This window comes from Platichthys flesus, chromosome 6 (assembly GCF_949316205.1).
Source record: "Platichthys flesus chromosome 6, fPlaFle2.1, whole genome shotgun sequence".
NCBI lineage: Eukaryota > Metazoa > Chordata > Actinopteri > Pleuronectiformes > Pleuronectidae > Platichthys > Platichthys flesus.
In genome coordinates, this window is record NC_084950.1 from 15,219,547 (window position 1) to 15,242,109 (window position 22,563).

Below are 22,563 nucleotides of genomic sequence, written 5' to 3' on the forward strand. Positions count from 1 at the left end.
ATTTGGGCATACCTGTGGCTTGAATGTTCAGTTTGCAAAGAACATCCATCCACTGTTCCTCACTCCGAAAGTACAGCAAGAGTCCTAACTGCCAGCGTTCTACTGAGCAGATGTGGTTACAGAGGATTTCTGACCTTTATCAGTGTGAAAATGAGAAATTAGGTTTTTGGTAAAAGCAAAGTCCTGATGTTGGATATTAGGGCGGCATGTTTTTATCCAATGAGAACTCAGGATATCAGGCAGCATGAGCGACACATCTGTCTATGAGGCTGAATCGTATAATGCCCTGCTTCCTTCATGTTGAGATTGAAGGTTATGGAGGATGTACAGTGAGGTATTAATGTTCTTAGGAGGTGATGAGAACTCCAACTCTCCCAGTAAAGGTCCCAGGGATAGTGATAGTGAAGACTGAGAGTTAACCACATTATGCACAGTAAAAAGTGAAAGTAACGTGTGAAGGTGAGGAAAATCCCTCCCCTGAATGCATTGCACAACACTGAGAAACGTATTCCTCATTTAGCAAGAATTGTACATTATTTGTAATAATTTCCTTTGCTGTTCTTTCTACATTTTCTGATGTATGTAATGTTTTTTATACATTTAAAACTGTGCTATATATGAGTTCACATGTTTTCACCCTCAGAACGTCAAACGTCCACATTTCTCAGGTGTCCTCTGAATGTTTGCCGATGGTCAACATGTCGTCATCTTTTCTACGACGCAATCCAAGCTCTCCTGCTTTTTTAGATATATATTTTTGCACCGCGTTACATTGCATGACTACACTGCACATTCACCAATAAAAGCATGTTGGATTTTCTTCTCGCACAATCCCAGTGAAGATCATAAGAGCAGGTCGTAAACAACGGCAGTTAGAGATTTATGATGCAGCCTATTGTATTAAATATAATAGTGTTTTTATGTCAATCATCATCGTTTCATTCACAAGAGAGAGAGATATTTGTTTAAAATCTTATTCCAATGATGTTTAGGAAACTAGTGCAGGTTTTCAGAATATCTTCCTTGCTATGTGAACATTGAAAATCTATGCATGTTGTTCTCCTCGAGTGCTACATTTCCTTTTGAATAGACGCAGATGTTAATGTCCTGGTACATTTGTACAGTAGTGTTATGCATGAAATGACACCTGCTTTGAGCAACTTACAGCATCTTAAAACATATCACCTCCCGTTTCCCGGTGTTGGTCCTTGTTGGAGGTCAGGGCGAGACATGTGTACGTTTCTTGATGTGGCCGAGTTTTATACTGGTAGAGTGTTTTATGAATAATAATTGACTCCAGACTGATTCGTTTAATCTGTCCTGGACTGAGTTTCAAGTGGAGGTTGATAAGATAGAACTCAGACTTGTTTTGTTTGCTCACTCAACAGCAAATGAGAAGTGTGGTTACCCTCTGACAGCTGCAGTGTTTAACCTAGTGCGATACGGGCTGATGTCATGAATAATTCCGGGACCTTGTTTCCTACTAACCATCTCTGGACGGATCTCTTTCCCGTTTTCTTTCTCTTTCGCTGAGAGCATCAGTTCACGTTCTCACCGATTCAAATGCTGCACAGCAGTGGCAAGGTGTTTTCTCAGGCCTTCTGCTGTTGGCAATAGCACAACATGGGTATTGTGTAATAAGTAATAACGGCATGACCTTGCACATCTCTGAAAACATAGCGGTCGAGAGAGGATCAAGCGTTCAGCTCGATGCAGCACCTCCTAATAAGATGATGTACCTGATGTGGAAGCACAGTGACATTTCAAGATTCAACTGTACAATATGATGGTATCAGTGGTGACATGAAGTGTATTAGTAACATTGTTTACTTCGTTCCTGTTTACATGTAAAAACATACTGAAATGTATAAATAATATGACATAAAATAATTTGGATATCACTCTTTTTCTGTAATAAATCATGGATTGTATCTTTCAAATCACATCTGGCATCATTATTCATGTTTTTTTCCATCCTGCAAAATGGCAGACAGACAAACCGGCAGACACTGAGCCGAGCTGATATCATCCTCATGACTATTCAAGTTTGACTAAATCTGCTTATGGAACAAACCAGAGCTGCAGCCGAGTGCAAAAATTGTTTTCTTGCTTTTTTTTTCTCCCTCTCTCTCGCTATTATCACAAACCACAAAACTTCTTGCCAAAGAGTCCTCGTGTAACATATTGTTAAAAAGATTATGTTTCCATGAAAACCTACCATTTGATTTTTGCAGCATTTTCCCTCAGCGTTAGGACAGTTTGCTTCCACTCCTCTTCTAACTGCTTTTCCATACGAGTCATGTCAGTCAACGCTAGCCTTCATTTATTTTACTGTGAAATCTAAATAGTCCACAGGAAACATGCCAAGCTCTGGTTTGTTTTAAGCTATAATGACAGATGCTTAATACTTTGATTATTTCCTGTGTTCAGTTTTACACTTGGACGGCCACACCAAGATATTTCCTTTCACTTCTTTGACCGACAGACGTTACTTAGGGGCTTAAAAAGCTGTGGTTTCACATTCTTAACACAGTTGGTTCTTAGAGAAAACAGCCGTGCAGGATTTATGCACATCTGTCTCATGGTACTGCCGCTCTATGTCAATGATGGGGTTGGCTCTGGGAAACTTTTAAGAGCTTTTTTACAAAAACCCAAGAGCTAAACACAACCACCACACAACAGAAGAAAGAAAGACTAAAATCTTCGAGGCAACTCTAGTAAGTACATGTCAAGTAGAACAAAATCAAGATTATTAATCAAGTAAAGGCCTACCTTCAAAATCCTTCTAAAGTCAAGATAAACCATAAAACACATTTAAAACGACCACAGTTGACATTAGTACAATAAAATAAAAGGAGATGCAATACAAAATGAAAATGAAAATGAAAATGAAAATGAAAATGAAAATGAAAATGAAAATGAAAATGAAAATGAAAATGAAATAAAATTTGAAATTATAAATGAAAATGAAAATGAAAATGAAATGGAAATGGAAATGGAAATGGAAATGAAAAGGAAAAGGAAAAGGAAAAGAAAAGGAAAAACGAAAACGAAAATGGAAATGAAGAAGAAAATGTAATAAATTGATAAAAAATTATTTTTATTCATAGCACCTTTCCCAACCCCCAAGACCACATTACAATATAGATAAACGCCTGAATAATCAAAGTAAAATCCAACAATACAATCTGAATAGGAGACGTTAACACAACACAATAAATACAACATATGTGGCACAAGAATAGTTTAACTCAAAAGCCGGCAATGACATAAGAGTCTTCAGTTTAGTCGAACTTCATGTAAAAGGTTCCAAAGGTTTGGTGCAGCTAGAACAAGCATGATCAACCTCACAACTTCGCCTCGACCAAGGAACCTCCAGGAGCAACTCATCCAAGGACCTGAGAGATCCGGGGGACGGAGACAGAGCAGAGAAGCTCAGATAAAGGATCAGGCCATTCAGTGCTTAAAAAGGATAAGGAACTTTAACCTCAATCCTGAATTTGACCAGAAGCCAATGGAAATACAGTAAGGAAACACTTTCTTCCTGGTACCAGTTATCAGCCTAGCGCCAGTATTCTGCGCTGGCGGCAGTCATGACAGGGATGATTGCCTATGTCCATATAGCCTGAAATTTGGGTGGTCAGCAAAATTGTTCTAAAGCAAAGCAGGCGATATATCAGACCGCTTCATTCGACCGCTTTGTGAGGAATTCAAACGGGAAAGGGTTCTTTAGTGGAACTGCTAATAACCCATAGAAATGTAACAAGGATCACAGCGGAACAGCAGAGCAGGTTTACAGCATCTCTCAGAATGACTTATTCTCTGGCTCAGCTGCACCAGCAGGATGTTTTGTGCCCGGCACCACAGTTAAACCCACGGGTCTGTCCACCAATAAAACCCAAGCAGCCTTATTCACACTTTGTTCCGAGCAGTTTTTCCAACCCTGGCCTCACATATCAGAGATTTAACCCCTCTCCCTCTCAAGCAGACTGTGGCCATTAGTTCTTGCTCTCTCCAATCACCCCCAGGTGACTGATGTAATTCATACAGCACAGATTTACAGTATCGGTTAGGAGGGTAATCAGTGGACCCACTGAGACTGGGGCCATAAATCCAGCTGTACCGGGGTGTAAAGGGACAGGGAACCAAGGACGAGCAGCGGGGGACAAAGTTACATCACTAGCGTCCACAAATCATTTGTGCACACACTGATAGCTGGGTGCAGGGAATGGTGTCCAGTTGAGTAAGAATGGTGTCCAGTGTGGTGGAGTAGGCTCCCCACTGCTCCGTGATATGTATCCAATGGAATCCGCTGAATGTAAAATAACTAAAAAACGATGGTTTCATGAAAACATGTTCCATTGATTTGGACATGCTATAAAAGTCTCTTAAAAGTCAGTCCATCAACAACTCTTTGATTGACTGTCATGACATTTTCTCTTTAGTGGCTGGGTGATCCACCAAGTAGAGGGTCAGTGCTTCGATCCCTGGCTCCTCCTGACAGCATTCCAGAGTGTCCTTGGGCAAGATACCAAACCCCAATCTTCCCCTGACAGCTGTGCCAGCAGTTTATGAACGGTTAGTGATAGAAAAAGTGAAGCGTACAGTATAGTATGAATGTGTGCGTGAATGGATGAATGCTGTAAGTAGATAAGAGCTTTATAAATACAGTGTATTTGCATGTAAAAGTTGTTTCGGACATTCATTGTCCCCAGAGGTCGAATCCTACTAACTTTGTTTATCTTGTACCCTTTCGCCACCATGAGGTTGACATTATAACTTCATCGTGAATAATTTGATCATCTCCTGACTTACTGGTTCCAAATTATTTTGTTATTATAGTTTTTGCTTTCAAGACACTGGATTTAAGTTTTTACTCCAACACCCGAGATGACTTTTAAGAATCTGAGCTGTAGTAGGAAGTGGCAAAGTTTGAAAACTGTTTTCCGGTAAAGTTTATTTGTAGAGCAGCTGGTGAAGAACGCAGCATAGCAGGCCTGTTGGGAAATTGCTATCGAGGTGACAGAGGGTTGAGATTCAGATATAACTCATGAGTAACAGCCTTGACAGATGAGTTGACAGCAACAGCCTCAAATTACTTAGTGGCGCTGGACGGATGAAAGAAGTGACGGCCGTTCACAGAGTCAACGAAAACACCTGCAGCACCAGGAAGTTACCGAGCCAGAGTCAATCTGATTAAGTTGAAACTAACTGGACATAATCTGCTCTGAAATCTTCTCTCATCATCTTCTTTATTGCTTTTATTATCTCAGGGTCTGGAGTGACAGCGGCGGCATCTCAGTGTTATGGGCTGATTGACAACAAACAGGTCATGTACATATACTGGTTAGGCGGGGCAGGGGTCAGTAGAGGTGGTGTCAAAGATGAGGTCAGGGGTCATTTGACAGCTACATTGCTGCAGTTATCCGCCACTCTCAGGGGTCAGTGTGCAGAAAACCAATCTCATTTTCACTTTGAGTCATCTGTAACCTTCCGTTTACTGTGGATCCAGATGCTCCAACTTTCCAGGAGGTTTGTGACGTCATTGCTTTTTTAAACAACGATGAGTGTGTGGGTTTGTGAAAGTGTCATCATCCAGCTGTGTGTGTGCGGAGGAAAAAAGCGGAACAATCTCTGTAATGATGATTATAATACTATAGTGCTGTGCTTAAAGATTGCACAATGATATTTCTTGTGGCAGCATTGTTTGATGGTCTATTGAGGCTTCAGACAGTTGAATAATTACTTCTTCTTCGCTGGATTTCTTAACAAAAGCCATTTTTCCTTTGAGAACAGAACCAGGTACTTACAGTTTATCTGTGATAGATCCACTTCTGGTGGGAAATCTTACCTGGGGCTGCACATGAAATGAGTTTATAAAGTGACGAGTATATATTTGGTATGTTTTCTGCAAGAAAATGTAAAGTTAAAGTTAAAAAGTTAAAGTGGCTTTATTGTCAATTCTTAACATGTTCAGAACATACAAGGAATCGATACAACGTTTCCCACAACGTAAAATACACTTCTATATATGGAATATGTTACACAAGGATTCCTTGGCAAGAAGATTTGTGGTTTGTTAAATAGAGAGAGAAAAGAAAAAGAAAAAAAAGTATTTCAGCATTCTGCTGGGCTCAGGTTTTTTCCATCCGCTGTTTTAGTCAAACTTGAATAATCATGTGCTCGCCAACATAAGGATTAATGGTGAATTTTATATTTTTGCTGTCAGTCCAGATTGCATACATACATAGTGTAAATAGTGTAATTACAATGGCGTCCTCGCAAAACCCTGCAGAGCTGCAAGTTAAGTCATCGTAACAGTGCAGCTAATGGGTTTGATGTCTTAACATTTTGTATTATTCAAACATTTATTTATAAAAAGGTGTTCTTCAAAATAACGTGTGGTCCAGGTCACATCTGCTGCTTAGTGCACTGAAGGCGTGTTTTCATGCAATTCAGATTTGACATGTACTTAATAGCATTTCAATAATTTTCAGGGTTTGTGATGTATGCATCTTTTTTTAATGTGTATGAGAGACCTTACAGATTTAAATTAATTTGATTATGGGTTGCACCCCTGGAGGGATAACTGTGGAGACATTCTCAATTCTTAAGAAAATAAAAACAATCTTTTTATGACTTCTAGTAACCCAGACTTGTTGTCTTTTCCCTCCCTGAAATGTTCCTATTGCACTTAAAGCTTTTTCTTTTGACTGCTCTCACATACGTTGTTCCAAGTCTAAGGACAACCGAGGCTCACCCAGTAAATCATTTTATTCACCACTGTGAACACCGATTAGAAATTCAGCCGTCTTTCATCAAACATCTATGTAGAACACGTTCCCTTATCAATTATATAAATTATTAATATAATTGAATTACAGGATGGTTCAGAGGTTTCTCCTCTTTGGATCCTGTTTTAAGGGATTCATTTGTTCATTTAATTGTATAAATCCTTCAAGAGCTTGTTGTAATGCAGGGCCACAGTAATGAACATAACTCAAATGCTGGTAACTTAGAGAATGTAAATGATCAAATCTGAATCATTCCTTTGGTTGTGATGAGCATAAGGTCATTATGATTCACTGTGAGTCGGTCTGTGCAGCCGCCCACGCAGCCTCCAGGCCCTCGACCCTCCTGCTCCCTCAGATCTGCACTGAGAGGAAACACATCAGCATCATCTAAAAGGTGTGTCCAAACTACTACCCACCACGTACACACACACACACATACACACACACACACACACACACACACACAATATCATACAGTAAAAGCTCAACAAGAACAGTTTGTTGTTACATGTGTTACTACATCTGCTTTCAGGCAGCGTTGCCCTGCAGTCTCCAGCTGGTCAGTTTACTCCATCAGTGTTTATGCTTAGAGATGCTTTATTTATTCAGGTGTGTGACTTACAGAGGAAAAGAGACAGCCTGCACGCTGGGCAGCCTCGAGTTGTCTTTGCTCGTGTCGTGCTGCTCGTTCAGGAGTGTGTTCAGCACCACTGAGGTGTTCTAAACAATCAACTCTTTCTCCAAACAGCCCAACCCTATTGACCGAGACGTAAACACAAAACAACTGGTTTCCCACACTTGTTCTGAAGTCCTCAGTTTCATACTAATTATCACGACTGCAAAGTTACAAACGCTGGGACGTATTTAAAAATTGCTAAACCCTTGGTAACCCCTGTAAAATCCCTCATGAGCCACAGTGTTGAGTCGTGACTCAGACTTTGAAAATCAATGCAAAAGAAAGTACAAAGCTCAGTGATCAGAGAGAGTAACTTCCGTTTCAAGGTCCTGAGTGATACAAAGTTTGAATGTGAGTATTAAAAAAGTCTCAAAGCTTCAATAATCTGTCTTTATTTCCAAGATGTGTGTAATGTGAAGGGGACTGTTACTGACACAGTGAGTTTGCACCAGACTCTGATTCTCTCAGCTTTGGTTAGCTGGTCGCTCGAACATTGACTGAGTATATGAGTTAGTTGGTTGGTTGGTTGGTTGGTTAATCATGAACTGAAACCTTGCCTGACAGTAAAGAGCCGGGTAGCGGCTTCTGCAAAAGTGTAGTACCACCAGCAGCATGTCTACTTTGGCGGCAGGAACGAGGCCTTTTTAAGCTTTTTCAACTTCACCTGCATTTGTGTATCGACAGATAGATAGATCGATAGATAGATGGATCGATAGATAGATGGATCGATAGATCGATAGATAGATAGATAGATAGATAGATAGATAGATAGATAGATAGATAGATAGATAGATAGATAGCAGCTACAGATACAGCGTGGACCATAAACGGATGGATCACACAGAAACCATCAGTGTTTACAGCTCGCCATATGGTTCTGGTTTAAGTGAGCATTGACCTGCTGAGACACGTATCTGCCAACCACCTAGTGGTGATGCAATTACCCAAGACAGGATGTGCACTAGAGGGGATCGTAGCCCAGGGGACTTTCTCCCTCATTGCAGTAATGTAATCATCCTACTGAAGTCGTCAGAGTGAGCTCTAACAACTGCTCCCTGACTCTCACAGTCTGGGAATGCAATAGAAAAAGATCCATTACCATACTCATTTAACATTCATCACATCTGTTCTGTGCATTTACATATCCTCCCTGTATTCTCCTGGACCACTTCTTCTTCAGGCTAATCACAAACATACTCGTTGGCATGAATTACCATCTATTGATTCAATTGATTATTTTAGCATCTCTTTTTTTATGATTTATTGATGCTTGTTTTGCTTATTGTGAAACCGATGAACTATGTTTGAAAAGTACTGTTTAAATAAAGTAGATTATTGATATTATGTATATTTTCTTTTGACAGTGTAAAATGATGGTGCTGTAGGACCTTAAGTAATCAAGTTCACATGAGACATGTGAACTTGTAAGATTTGACTGTTGTGTGATGGGACTGTATTCAGGCAGGGATCAAATACTTATTATAGGTCTTGTTTGTGTAATATGAATATCAATAAATGACATTAAAACCAAACATATTTCAGAGAAATGTTCATTTGAGACCTTGTAAGACTTGTATATTGACTTCAAGGAATTTGTCTTGGTGCATATCTTGTTATATGTGACTGACACAGACTAAATCAAGCTCTTATAAATACATCTGAAAAAGTTTCTAGTGGTAAAAACTCACCAAATAATAAGAAAAAAAATTGAGGTTAGTAGGCTGCTGATAAATAGGTTAGTTAACTACTGGTTAGTAAACTACTGATAAATCAAACTAAACAATTTGATATAAAACAGATTTGTCTTGAATCAGGACTGGATGAGAAAAACAGAATAATAATCTTGCACATATGAGTCAAAATGTCCATTTGTGGTGTGAATTCTCCTTCAACAGTATGGATTTTGTAAATACTTATTGCTTCTTGTTGTTTAATCTCTGATCAGATACAAATGATATCGGGTAATTGAAGTGTGAATCGACTTTTAACTGCTGGAGACTCAGTCTGCACTGATATTGTTTGGCTGTATAATACCTGGGGGCCACCAGGGGCCCTCTCTACTTAAACAGGCGGTCTGTGCCTTTTAGGTGACGGGGAGTTGTGTAACATGAGTCGGTATGAAAACTGTGCGCTGGCTCCGGATACCAGTGCAGATGCTGGTTGCCAAAGGGAGAGAGGAGGTGCATGATGGTTCCCGTCCCACTGCTGCTCCTCATAGTCGCATCTGTGCCATGTTGCTCCGCAGTCTACGACGGGCCCCTCCAGCCCGAGATCTCCAACGGCACCTTCCATCACTTCTTCGTGCCGGACGGAGACTACGAGGAGAACGTGGACCCGGAGGAGTGCCAGATGCTCTTTAAGTTCTCCGACGTGTCTCCGTGCGGGGCCAACGAGGAGCGGGACTCGATGGTGCGGGATGACTTCGTCATTGCCAAGCTGCAGGCGGAGGACGCGGCGCGGCTTCTGGAGGGAATCGGACGCGCCGTGGCGCACGACCTGGACGGAGAGGACAGCTACGGCAAGTTCCTGCTGCGGGAGATCTCCCAGATCGGCGAGGCGTTCTCCAGCGTGGACAAGTCCCTGCTGGAGCTGGAGGTGAAGTTCAAGCAGAGCCAGGAGTCGGAGCTGAGAGATGAGCAGCAGCTGAACGGATACGTGGTCAAGCAAGTGAGCGACGTCAGGGACGCGCTGAGGAAGACCACGGACATCTCTGTGGGACTGAAGGATAAACAAGAGCTGCTGTCTCTCATCATCCGCAGCCACGGCACCAGACTGAGCCGCCTCAAGACGGAGTACCTCAACTTTGGAGCATAGAGGTGTTCTGGCAGGTTAATGTGTGGGATTGAGTGTGTGTAGGTGGCTGTAAGTGTTCGTAAGTGTCTGTAAGTGTATGTAAGTGTGTGTGTTAGTGTGTTAGTGTGTTTGTGTGCGTGTAGGACACTCCAGTTCAACAAACAACTGGAAAGTTAGTTTAGGCTTATGAATATCCTTTCTATAAGTATTTGAATCACTCTGACCTCTTGATGACTGCCAGTCCTCTAACAGAAACATCAACACGTTCCTCTGGTTCAGGGAGGAAGAAAGAAAATGTGAACATAAATTACTTCTACAAGGAAACCTCTGTGCCTCTTAGGAAACTTTGTATTCAGCAGAAAGTATATGAAAATAAAAGTCTTCCCAGTTCCTGTTGGGGGTTTTCTTCTCTGGCGTCTGGAGCCCACTTTCTGTGTCTGTGGTTTAAATAAAATAGGTTGTGTACAATTTTAGGTAATTTCCATTTAAATAAATACTTAATTTTCATCACATATGGTAAGTTTCCCTTTTTCTTTCAAGCAAAAAATTATATTTTTCACATCATATCCCCGGCTAAATCAATGTTTTTGTTTGTCGTGTCAAATTCACACGTTTTCTGTCGCATGTTTGTCGTGCAGACGTACAGTTGTCATGTGGTGTTGTACTGTAAAAACACCCCAAGCTTTGAAGCTTGGATTATCCCCCCCCCCCCCTCCCTTGCCATGTCTCTGTGTCACCATGTTTATTGTCAGCACGTACAAGTGGCAGACACGATCGTTCCTTCAAGTGGCCGTGCGTAATTGGCGTCTAAAGTCTGTCACTGCCTCCCACTTTCATCTGGAAGTCATCTGTACTCCAGTATGAAATATGTTTGTCTGAAGGCAGCCACTGTTGTTGCTGTGCATTCTTTCGTCTGTCACCATCTATCGGGCTCGTTGTTGAAGTGAGATGTTTTTGTGTCAAGTCATTTTTCTAGAATAGACTCTCTATCAAAGTTCCCTGGTTTTGTGTTGACACAACATCTTATTTCCGTCGCACTGTTTACGGAAGGAAAGCCGTTTTGAATTCCTGCAAGACATTAACTGTGTCCTTGAAGCGAAGAAACAATCTACTGTCGTGCTGTTTCCATTTTCCTGAACTTTTATTTCGGTTTTATCTCTGTTTTCAAATGCTCTCCTTTTAACCACTGTCGGCGTCTACCGCAAAGTAGCTGCCGTAATTGTGCCAACTTTTTACAGTGATAATGTCCCTGCAGATGTGAGGTAGCCAGATGGGCAGCCATGGGCGCAACTGGGTGTGATTTCCTCTGTCTGGTTTTCCTCACAGTCCAGCTTCCCCCGGGGGACCCCCTTTTAAAAACAGCTCTCTGCAGCTCGGCACAGCGCCGAGCTCCATGTGCAGGGAAACCCTATATGTCTATATGGCTCTTTATTTCCAGGGGCACTGCTCGGGGCTCAGAAGAGTAGATTACAAGATACTGGTTAAAATTTCCACTGTGTAAGTGAAGGCTGAGCAGGTCATGGAAGCTCTCATAAACAACCTATCATACTCAGTTTGTCTTTTTGGCCCAGAGTTGCCTTTTTTCTTCTTTTCCTACAAAAACACTTTTTCTATAGATTCTCAGCTTCCTGATTCTTAGAAGTAAAAGCGCCGGAGTGTTCCCCTTCCATTAGATGAAAGTATTCTCTTCTCTGACATTTCTCGAGGACAAACAAAGAAAGGCCAGGAATGCAGAGCTGAGTTGACCTGAGAACAGAGTGATCCATCTCCGAGCTGAGCACAAAGCCCCTAAACCACATGCTTCTGTGCTGCTGTTATGAGCATGAAGAAGAATACAGCTACTGAGAGCCCCTCAATAATTATCACTGCAATGAATGTGATACTACATCTACCACCATTACTAACGTTAATGCCATCTTCTGACACTTTCTGACAGGGGCTAGTCGTTATTTGTACTTTAATGAGAATATAATGATGTGTCAATCATTTTAATCAAAGACTGTGAGTGTCTTTATCTACAGGACATCTACATGGCAACTGAGCTGCTTTTTTCACAGCTTTCAAGTACATTTCAATTTACCAACGAAAACCTCCACTGAACAAAGTCCATTCTCTTATGAAGACCATGCCATTGTGCTGAAAGCTGTGTTTAGTAAAAGCTTGTTAATATGCCTTCAGTTAGGACTACTATGTGCTTGTCCTGCTCGTCTTAAGATCAAGGCTGAACTGTCAGTCTAGACTGAGTGTTCCTGATAAAACAAAATGTAGCATCTCAACAGACAGCTGACTGTCTATGAGAAAGGATTACATCCTCTTCGTTGCACATTAAGGCACTGAGTAGTGAAACTGGTAATATTCCTTAACAGAAGCTAGGAGGAGGCCTTGGCCCTCTTTGTCTCCAAACTCTTGAGTGTTTGTTGGTTTCTTCCACGTGTCTTTTGAATAGTCTTTAATCTAAGGAGCATTCCTAACCCAACACAACTATTAATCAGGGTTACTGAGTGGTAAACAACTGATGTGAAGGTACTAATATTTCTGATTTCAAATATTTCTGATTTCAAGGATTTTTTGATCAAGATAATGTGTTTCTTTCTTTGTTCAGGACCACGTCAGTAGTCCTTCTCTCTTCGGATAAATAAAATTAACAACGGATTTTAACCCTTTATTTCTGGGTGTGTTTGAGGCTCCATTTAGAACCATAAATCCATAACACTTACAGTTTAATATATTTCAGTTCAGTCAAAGTATTTATACCCAAGTGAGGAAATACAAGTAAGTACAAGTATTGCATTCCCTGTGTGATTGTGACTTGTCCAGGTTAAACCCTGCCTCTCTCGCAATGCTGGCTGTGATTGGACCCAGCCTACATTTCTCTCCTGCAGTGACTTTGCAGAATCAGTTTTTTGTGCTAAAATAAATGTTATAAAATGTTATAGTATCAGGATATAACTTGGCTGGAATACATGGATGTTATACTATATATTAACATGTGAATTACTTTTTAAAGCCATGTGCTTCAGGTATTCTGTGTCAATGTTTCCAGAGAGTTTAGTTTAATGCTGCAACAACGTGATATTATTAGAGGAGCGCTTCTTTACAAAGAATAAATATCACTTCAGTTCTTTTGCTTCCTCACCCTCTGCACTTTGTTATTCATGAGCCGTAGGCCATGACTGCTGCACTGCACTAAAACAAAAATATAAATGTCAAAGCTTTAAAGTGCAGATAATCTTATTGTGAATAAGGTAAGTATTGTTCAATCAATGTCTGTGTTGTGTGTGTTATAAATGCTCAAGACAACACAGTCTCCGATGGCCAATAAGGTTTCGCAACAATGATTTCTTTCAAGGCTGCAGCTGCACATAATAACACTATGAGGATAATAAATATAATTTGAGAGGAACAATAGTAAGGACAAGATGCTGAGGACTGAGGAAACCTCAGCGAATGAATGAAGCCAGAGCTGGAAATAGATGTCAGGATTTAATTTGTCGTTAAATTTGTGGGGAGGTTATTCACGGTGACATTTTGTCAATGGATAACAAGCTGTTTGTTAAATCAGAGAAGTTGTGCAGCTGTTGTCAGCATGTTTAAAGTGTTTGATCGGAGAGCTTTTCATGTAGTTATCTGGATTTCCTTGTTTACATGGATCACTCCTGTTAATACAATTAGGTTTTACAGCAGCAGCAGACCATTACTTCACTTTCTTTGTTCCAGTTTATTTGCCTTTTTTTGTCTGTTTCGGTCACCGACTCAGTCTTTGGCCACCGACACTTGTTTAGAAGTGGCTCCAACGCTTGCAACACTGACATAAATACAAACAGCTGCTGTTTTACATATGATGGAAGACTCCATCCCGGCTCTGCTGACAGACTAATAAACTTTCAGTGGGTTAAGCCAGAAAAAAAGTGGTTTTGCATGACTGTTTTATTTTTCAAAAATATTTTGATGGGGGTCAGACCTCAAGAACAACAAAACATTTCCCTCAAACACAGTTTGGTCTTAATGCTCATATTTTTCCTTGAATAAACACAAATGCATCTGCATACATACAGTTTAAAAAGTACAAGTACATATCTTGTTTTGAATGGGTACATAATGATACACAGTTGCCCTTTGAAATGTGACAGTACACATCCACCTTCAATACAGATTTTAAAGTTGTGCTATGGGTCTTCTGCCAGTGTTTTCTTTTTCTGTTTGTTTTTTTCTTATCTTTTCAAACTAGCAGATTTTACAGGAAGAAAAATGTGTATATCTATTCTTCTGTTCGAGAGCAAGCAATAACAATGAACAGTTCATTCATGAAGAGGGACGGAAAAAGCACCAGAGGAGCTGAAAGCGTCTTTCAGTCAGTCAGATGTCACCTCTTTATTTTTCATTTTCATCTGAGCAAGAGCCAGAGTCCTGTGCTGTATCTGTGCCAAAGCCGTGTGAAGGCAAACCACTGCTCTGAGTCTCTGGGTGAAACTGTCTCTGGAACAGGGCCCGTCACTGTTTCAGGATGAGACAGGTGTCTGTTAGATGTGCAGCGGCCTGTCACACGCTGCCATTCTCCTGCCTGGGCTTGTGCACCACAGGGGTTTGTGGAGGGTAGAGGGAAGGGGCGAGTGTACACAGGAAACCAGCCAGTAGTGTGAGGCCCAGTCCTCCCCACGCACAGAACATGGACCAGCCGTAACCGTGGCTGATGTCCTCTGGTATGCCAAACATGTAGCGGGGATAGCGGGACAGCTCGAAGTTGATCCCGGCCACACATGTGCAAAGAGAGATTATGCAGCACGTCCCTGCCAGAGAGGAAGCAGACATCCAGTCACACAGCAATCCAAGTTAATTACCCCTGATGCATCGTTTCATCTCCCTCGCATTGATTGAGACTTTAGCGCCCCTCTGTGGTGACTCGGGAGCAGTGCTCTTTATGTAAAGTACAGTGCATCTTACCTCCCATGAGAAAGAGAAGTCCAGCGACATACTGCATCAGATCATGCTCCTTACAGCAGCCCAGCACGCCTATGACCCAGCCGAACAGGATTATGGATATGGCCATGCCTACGAAGCTGGCAGTCATCCTCTGCAGGTCTGCAAAGGCACACAAGCACAAGTGAAAGAATGTCAAGGGCCTCCGCATTCATTCCTCTGATTGTGCCACAATAAATAAATTAGACAAGGTATTTTTGGGGTACTCACGGAGCGCGTGCCACTCATCCTGCCTTATTGTCTTGGTCAGATTGATTGGCAGGTTCCTGGGCAGCGTTGAGGATGAGTAGTAGTATTTTATTGGCGTGCAGCGCGGAACCAATCCTGTGGATGTAAACAAGGCAGAGAGGATGTGTCACATATGAGCACTGGGATGAGATGAAGAGGATACCACAGGGCTCTCTGCTGCCACCCCCTCCCCGAAAAAATAAAGCACCCAACCCCCTTCCACTCACCCAGCACCCACCCATCCACCCACATTGTGGAGAAGCTTATTGTACTCATCTCCAGGCTTCTGCTACTACAGCTTGCCCCCGTTTTTTCTTGTGCTGGGAAACAACACAGCCCGTCGATGGGCATTGTGAGCGGATGTAGTGCGTGTTGTGCTGCGTAGGCCTTCAGGGTCTGTGCGCAGCATCAGCACCTTGGATAGCGCATTCATGCACAAAGTATTTACAGAGAGCGCGACGCACAACAACACACATATACAAAATAAACACACGAAAACACAAAATATGACACACACACACACTCCTCCAGATGCAGACCTTTAAAGATCAAATCCTCCGTCTCCAAGTCAAACCCCTCTCGGTGGCACTTTCTCCACAGTCCCGTGATGGTGGAGTTGAATTGCCGACTGCAGAGCGACTCCATGGCCGAGGCGGGAGGCAAGAAGTGCCGCTTGGCCCGCAGCAGCATCTCACCGCCGACGCCGGAGCCCTTCCTCTCCACGCTCTTCTCCTTGGGCAGCATGCGGAGCGGGAGGTTGTTGTTGGAGATGTAGATGTAACCGGGGTCGTTCCTTTTGTTCGAGTAATTCTTGCAGCGCTCCCGGTGCCTCCTCGCGTCCGTCTCGTACCAGTTGTCGGTGCCGATCGCCACTGCGATCAGCCCCAGAGCGCAGAACGCCAGGAAGAGACCCGCCGCGGTTAAAGTCCTCATCGCAGCCATGTTCCATGCGTGTGTCTCGGTTGCCGTGTTAATTCCACGGGACAGCAGGACCCCCGCTCCGGCTGCTACTGTCAGTGGCTGAGGTGCGGAGGAAATTGAGCAATACGGGGAATTCTGAAGCGCAGATGAATCACCGGAGCCCCCATTTGGCTGATGTGCGAACCATCGCCGGAAAAAAAAACAAATTCAGAGGCTGGGGGGATAAATAAATAAATGATAGCCTGGTTTTGCTATTTTGGTTGTCTCCTCTGTGCGCCTCTGAACTCAGTCTAGCCTAGATACTGGCCGGTCCAGCATGTCTCTCTCCAGTAGATGGAGACAGAACACATATTTGAAAGCACAACAAGCCTCGGGCCTGCACTGTAGATCCTGATGTGCAGGGAGCGGTGCCAAAGTTTGACAGAGTCTGTCAACACAGAGGAGCATCCCCTGATTCACCTCAGCTACTGTTGTTGTGTTGTGAAATACTGAAACATATCCAGAGGGAATAAAAACAAGAGCCTCGGTTTTCTCTCCAAGGAGCAGGGAACTGTTCATCACACGCACACACAAATACATGTATGTGTATATATGTATTCCCCACTTTCTATCCCAACAGGCCAAAACAAATCACAAATTACTTTATAATGACCACACAGCCAATTGTTCAGATGTTTATTGGCGCTGCTATCATTAATAAAATCATAACACCTACAAATATAACTCTTATTATTTGCATTGCAGCGAGTCTGACAGAGCTTAACCATGATGGTGACTCACATTTATCAAAAACTGTTTTTTCTCAAAACTAGTTTGAACTGTTTAGACAGACAGACACACGGACGTCCATCTGTCAATCCGTTCTTCTGACTGTTTGTCTATCTGTCTGTTTGACTGTCTGTTTGTCTATCTGCTTCCTCTAGCATATCAATTCAAGAGACTTTTGCGTTTGTTATGAAATGAGACATGGCCCGACGGATTTTTGTAATTGTCGGCTAATCGACGTTCCAGGGCTGCACTTTAGGTGGCGCTCTTCAGTTATTTTAAATTCCTATAAATATCTTCAGGGGGGCTGTTGTTACACAAATGTAGTTTAACGGAGATTAAACCATGAACACTGAAGTTACAGAAATTCTGTGGGTCATGGCGAGTTGATGAACTTTAGTGCCACGCCACTAATATGGTGTTTGAAGAAAACTCACAGTAATCTTATGCCTACGCAATGTCTTGAGACCCATTTGACACAGTTTGTCATGGTTGCAGTCAGTGGTTGATGAGGAATACACCCAAGTGTAAGACATACAAAAATCAAGACATTTCCTGTTGCCACCAGGGGGCATTGTGATCTTAAGTCATGATTTCTGTGTAGATGTCATCAGGACAGGACTCTTGTCTTACAAGTCTAGTTTGGAGTTGATTAGATCATGCATGCCTGATGAAAGCCCTGGGACAAGTTAGTCAAAGTTAAAATGTGGAAAATGGCCACTTCATCAAAAATGGCGAGCTTCCTGTTGCGTTTTTTCCTAATGCTCCTTGAGACTTGTTTGTTTGTCTGGTCATGGTACCCAGGGGGCTGTCGAAGGGAAACCCAGGGGCTGTGTTCCAGGTGGCGCTGTTGAGCCATTTAGCCATGCCCTATTCAAAATAGTCCAGAATACATACATTTCCACCACTTTCTAATTTTCTCTAAAGTTTGGTCAGTATTTGAACATGTTCAAGCCTTCAAATAGCCCCTTCTATTGCCTGAAAAATAATTAGAATCATTCCAAATTCAATAGGGCCTTCCAACATCGGTTCTCGGGCGCTAAAAAAGGTAAACTGCTCTTCCAAGAGGATGGGGTTTTAATAATAACATCACTGGGAAAACGATTTAAGGATGACATTGATAAGATTTAATAGGAACTTACAAGGACACTTCTGTGTATCTAGAAGTTATTCCACATTTACTATGTGGAAACAAACAAGGCACAGGGACACTGTGGCTCCAGACATTTCAGGCATGTTTTCACTGGTTTCATTCTCATGCTCGGTACTTCCTCAATTGGAACCATAAAGCCAAAATAAAAGAGGAACAAGCACAATTCCAAACTTCACTTTTGGTTTCAGCTGCTGTGTGCAGTTACGCTAAAAAAATTCCTACATGAATAAACCACACTGGGGAGTTTGGTGCGACTGATACTAAAGACAACTAGTAGATCAAAATTTTTCTTCACAACAGGTTTATTTAGGAGAACCCTGGTTAATCTACTTAACTCTGAAGTGTTGAGTTGGATAAGGAGTTGAAGCAAAAAGGACCATGGCTGAATCTGTGTGAAAACAAATTGTGTGACTCCTTCAACAAATTATTTCATATGGTTTATCTCTGCTTCAAAGTGTCACTCAAAGAGTATAGAATACAAAACATTGTGGGTTTTTTTCGGGGGAATTACTTTAAAAAGCACAACTTCATGCTGAACAATAACATCAAACATTTTTGAATATTGTAGATACACATGTATTACTTATTGTATAATTACTCCTCTTAGACATGCAGGAAATGGCTGCAACTGTGACCGGATCATACGACACTCGGCCTTCAGGAACTAGCTGAATTTGATAATCGGCTGAACGCAGTCTGCATTGGGTCCAACTTATTTCTCACTTTCAGTTCCCGTTTGTCTGGTGAAGTCAGTGCTCAGCAACATTGCATGTTTGTCAGTGTGGCAACCAGAGTCCGTTAACATCCATCACCAGATTTAAGGACAGAGGTTCTCATGCAGCCTTGTTTACATGATGGACGGCTATGTCATATCACCTGTAAGTACTGCTGCTTTACTTATTTCATGTTTGACTTTGAGCACTGAAATAATTTAACATCTTTTCAAATCAAGACTACTGAGACTGAAACACCCGAGTAAATCGGGTGTTTCAGTCTCAGCATCCTGTCACTGTCACTTTTGTGACAGTGACAGGATGTTAACCTGAAGTTTTTTTGGCAGTTTCATTTATTGAATCAGATATATTACATTTACAGCAGCTTTAAAAGGAATCCTGGTGATTCATATTCTGTATTATTATATCTGAGGAGAGATGGAAGATTTTTGTTTGTTTTAATTAGGTTTCAAACTTCTCTCTGATCAAATCTTTTTTTTTCTCTTCCGAAGCCCTCAGAGGAAATTATTCCAAGTGAGTCAGAGAATTTTCGTCCGCCTGCAGAGCTGTACCCCTACCTCACTAATGTAGGGGAGATTTATGAAGGTGAGAAAACTGGATTTAACCTTTGAGAAAAGAGTAGTCACGACAGGACTGAGAACTCAATTAAACGACTGTCACTTTTCAGACCACAGATGGACCTTCCACTCTGAGCGCGTCCAGTTGCTGGACCTGGAGAGTTCCCCAGTGAATCAGCTCACAGAGCTTCAGTCTGTGACTCCTCAACAACACATACCACCCTACCGCTACAGCAGCGAGTGTCTGCCGCTTCACCTGGAGCCTCCACTCTCTGTGTCCCCACAGGTCAGTTCATGTGGTTGGCAACAGTGTGGAAAGACACAATCTACATTTTTGATCTGAAATACAGATTTTAACACCCCCATTCAAATCCACCATTAAATTCAATACAAAGTCAGATTAATAACATGCAGCAGTGATCATCATGTCAAATATGTGAATTAAACTATTCAGATTCAGTCCATAAATAGACAGTAATGAGTGAAATGTATTGTTTTCATTATTGTTAGGTAAGATCCTACTTGGACATAACATTTTCTCCATTTGAAAAGATGGTAAATTATTTCACATGTGATAGAAATTGAAAACTTAACTAGAGCAGATACAAGTTAATAATTCACAATTAACTAATACATCAATTAGTGTCTCAAGGAAAACAGCAAATATTTACATTAGGCACAAAAACCTGAGGATTTTAGATTTTCTTTCTAAAAAAACAAACAAACCAAAATACGCTAATGAAAAAATCGAGTGCTAAAATTGATGCTAGTCATTAGCACTCTGTTGATCAACCAATCAATTGATTAACTGATAATGTCAGTGCTAATGTTAACATAAATGAATAACATGTATGTGCTCTAGAACTTAAAATAGTGTGAAATAGTTCTTTACAGTACATTTATTTTCCTTTTTTTCATGTTTTTAAATTTTAAATCTTCACTGGTAAAGTACATGATGTGTACAGTCGGGGATATTTCCACTGAAATGTCATCTACATCACGTGCTCTCTCTGAGCGTTGAGATCTATTTTGGCAGAGCTACTTCCTCTTTTACCACAATGAGAGTGTTCAAATGAAAATGTCAGACGGTGAATAATTGCAAAATCAAAAAAGTTGCAGCTCTCTCTTGTATCTGTGTAATTTTGAACCTTGTCACTCATTCAATTCCTCCTACAGATCCCGTATTACACCTCATCCCTATGCTACCAGTACCAACCCTCGGCCTCGCCGGGCCGTTACTACTCAGAGGAGGACCAGAGAGGAGTCAGTCCCCCGCTCGAGGTGTCAGAGGGGGACGATGAATATGAAGACCACAGCCACTCCTCCTTCAGGAAAGACCACAGTGAGTCAACTGAAAATGATCTGCTGACAGCAAATCCCACTGTTCTGAAAGGCATATTGATGATTGATTTGAACTGATAAATAGTGTTAACCGGTCTCATATTTTCTGTCCTAGGTAACAAGAAGAAAATCCGCCTGTACCAGTTCCTCCTAGACTTGCTAAGAAATGGTGAAATGAGTGACAGTATCTGGTGGGTGGACCAGGACAAGGGCATCTTCCAGTTCTCCACCAAACACAAAGAGGCTCTGGCCAGCCACTGGGGCCTTCAGAAAGGAAACCGCAAGAAAATGACCTACCAAAAAATGGCCCGGGCTCTGAGGAACTATGGTAAAACTGGAGAGATAAAAAAAGTAAAGAAGAAGCTAACCTATCAGTTCAGTGAGGAAGTGCTGAGGAACCTCTATTTACGTCAGTACCCTCACTGATTAGGAAACAGAGGCAGCGTTTTATTATCAAGCTGAAATCACAAACTTTGCCCAGATTTTATTTGCCTGTAGATTTGCAGTTTATTTTGTTTTTCTACCAAGTTTTCTCACTTATTTATTTGTGACGATGGCGAACTTCCTCTATGACATTTGCAAACTTTGATGTAAATTGCTTTTATGCGCAAATTAAGTTTTTTTTTGTCATGATTAAATGGTAATTAAATATCTGGGACAGGGATTAAAGAAAAAACAAACATAAAAACATAAAAATCTAATCAGGATCATGTTTTTTATGAATGTGTGTAAATAAATGCTATGTTAAAAATTACTCAAATGAATTAAATCCACCTTTAAACAAAGACAAACTGCAGTCTGGCTCACAGTGTATCCACCTGTTACAAATACATGGTGCATTTCCAATTCAAATCAACAAGATCATTCAACTCATACACATCATCCACACAGACAGAGAGGAGAAATAGAAGATATTGAAGTCATCTGTTTGTCTTTTAATAGAGCTTTATTTTAAACAATAAATATGAACAGAAAAAGGGCCCAGTAGGACATTTTTCTATACCTGTGCCAAATATTAGAGAACCGTCCTTGCAGAATGAACTACATAGTTGATAGATGTTTCTGGTCTGACAGGAAGGTGTCAAACTCTTGACTTATCCCCACCGAAATTATCCCCACTAATGCTTATGTTACATGTTTAAAAAACTACAACAACACAGTATACTCTAACATTACAGTCACTCTCTTTCTAAAGATTTAAGACTAAATATAGCTAAGTTGTGTATTCCATTTTACTACCTTACATAAGTGTTGGCTTATTAAGCTTGAGTAGAATAATTCTACAACATGCAGAAGAAAAAAGTCATCTTTATTATTCAAGGATTGCACACCAGGAATTTTGACTTTGTTTGTTTGTATTATATATTATTTATAATATATAGAAATGTATTATTATTCTTTAGAGTGTCTTTTAGTCTTTGAGTTCCTTGAACAGCGCTACTCAAATACAATGTATTATAATTCCATTATTGTTATTATCATTATTTAGCTCAATGGAACTTTAAAAAACATTCCAACGTCAATAAAAAAGCATTGTGTGCTTGAGATGATTAAATCTGAGTTGAGTAAGCTTATTATCTGTTTCATTCTGTTTGATAAGGTCACACAAAAAGTTACAAGTTAT

General features: G+C 41.2%; 3 protein-coding genes across 3 annotated transcripts; 2 read left to right on the forward strand and 1 right to left on the reverse strand.

The window, feature by feature from the left end:
- The first annotated feature begins 9,587 nt into the window (after positions 1–9,587).
- On the forward strand, positions 9,588–10,653 carry fibina (fin bud initiation factor a). Its single transcript, XM_062389842.1, has one exon. It carries the CDS (start codon positions 9,655–9,657, stop codon positions 10,282–10,284), a length of 630 nt encoding a protein of 209 aa, XP_062245826.1. The 5' UTR covers positions 9,588–9,654; the 3' UTR covers positions 10,285–10,653.
- Positions 10,654–14,258: 3,605 nt separating this feature from the next.
- tmem276a (transmembrane protein 276a) lies at positions 14,259–16,665 on the reverse strand. The gene is made up of 4 exons (XM_062389838.1): positions 16,008–16,665; positions 15,451–15,564; positions 15,205–15,342; positions 14,259–15,050 (listed from the first exon to the last, which is right to left on the reverse strand). Exons 1-4 carry the CDS (start codon positions 16,408–16,410, stop codon positions 14,803–14,805), a joined length of 903 nt encoding a protein of 300 aa, XP_062245822.1. The 5' UTR covers positions 16,411–16,665; the 3' UTR covers positions 14,259–14,802.
- Positions 16,666–19,053: 2,388 nt separating this feature from the next.
- Positions 19,054–22,382, forward strand: spi1a (Spi-1 proto-oncogene a). The gene is made up of 5 exons (XM_062389839.1): positions 19,054–19,185; positions 19,533–19,626; positions 19,709–19,884; positions 20,775–20,940; positions 21,055–22,382. The coding sequence occupies exons 1-5, from the start codon at positions 19,159–19,161 to the stop codon at positions 21,363–21,365; spliced, it is 774 nt and encodes a 257-aa protein (XP_062245823.1). The 5' UTR covers positions 19,054–19,158; the 3' UTR covers positions 21,366–22,382.
- The last annotated feature ends 181 nt before the right edge of the window (positions 22,383–22,563 follow it).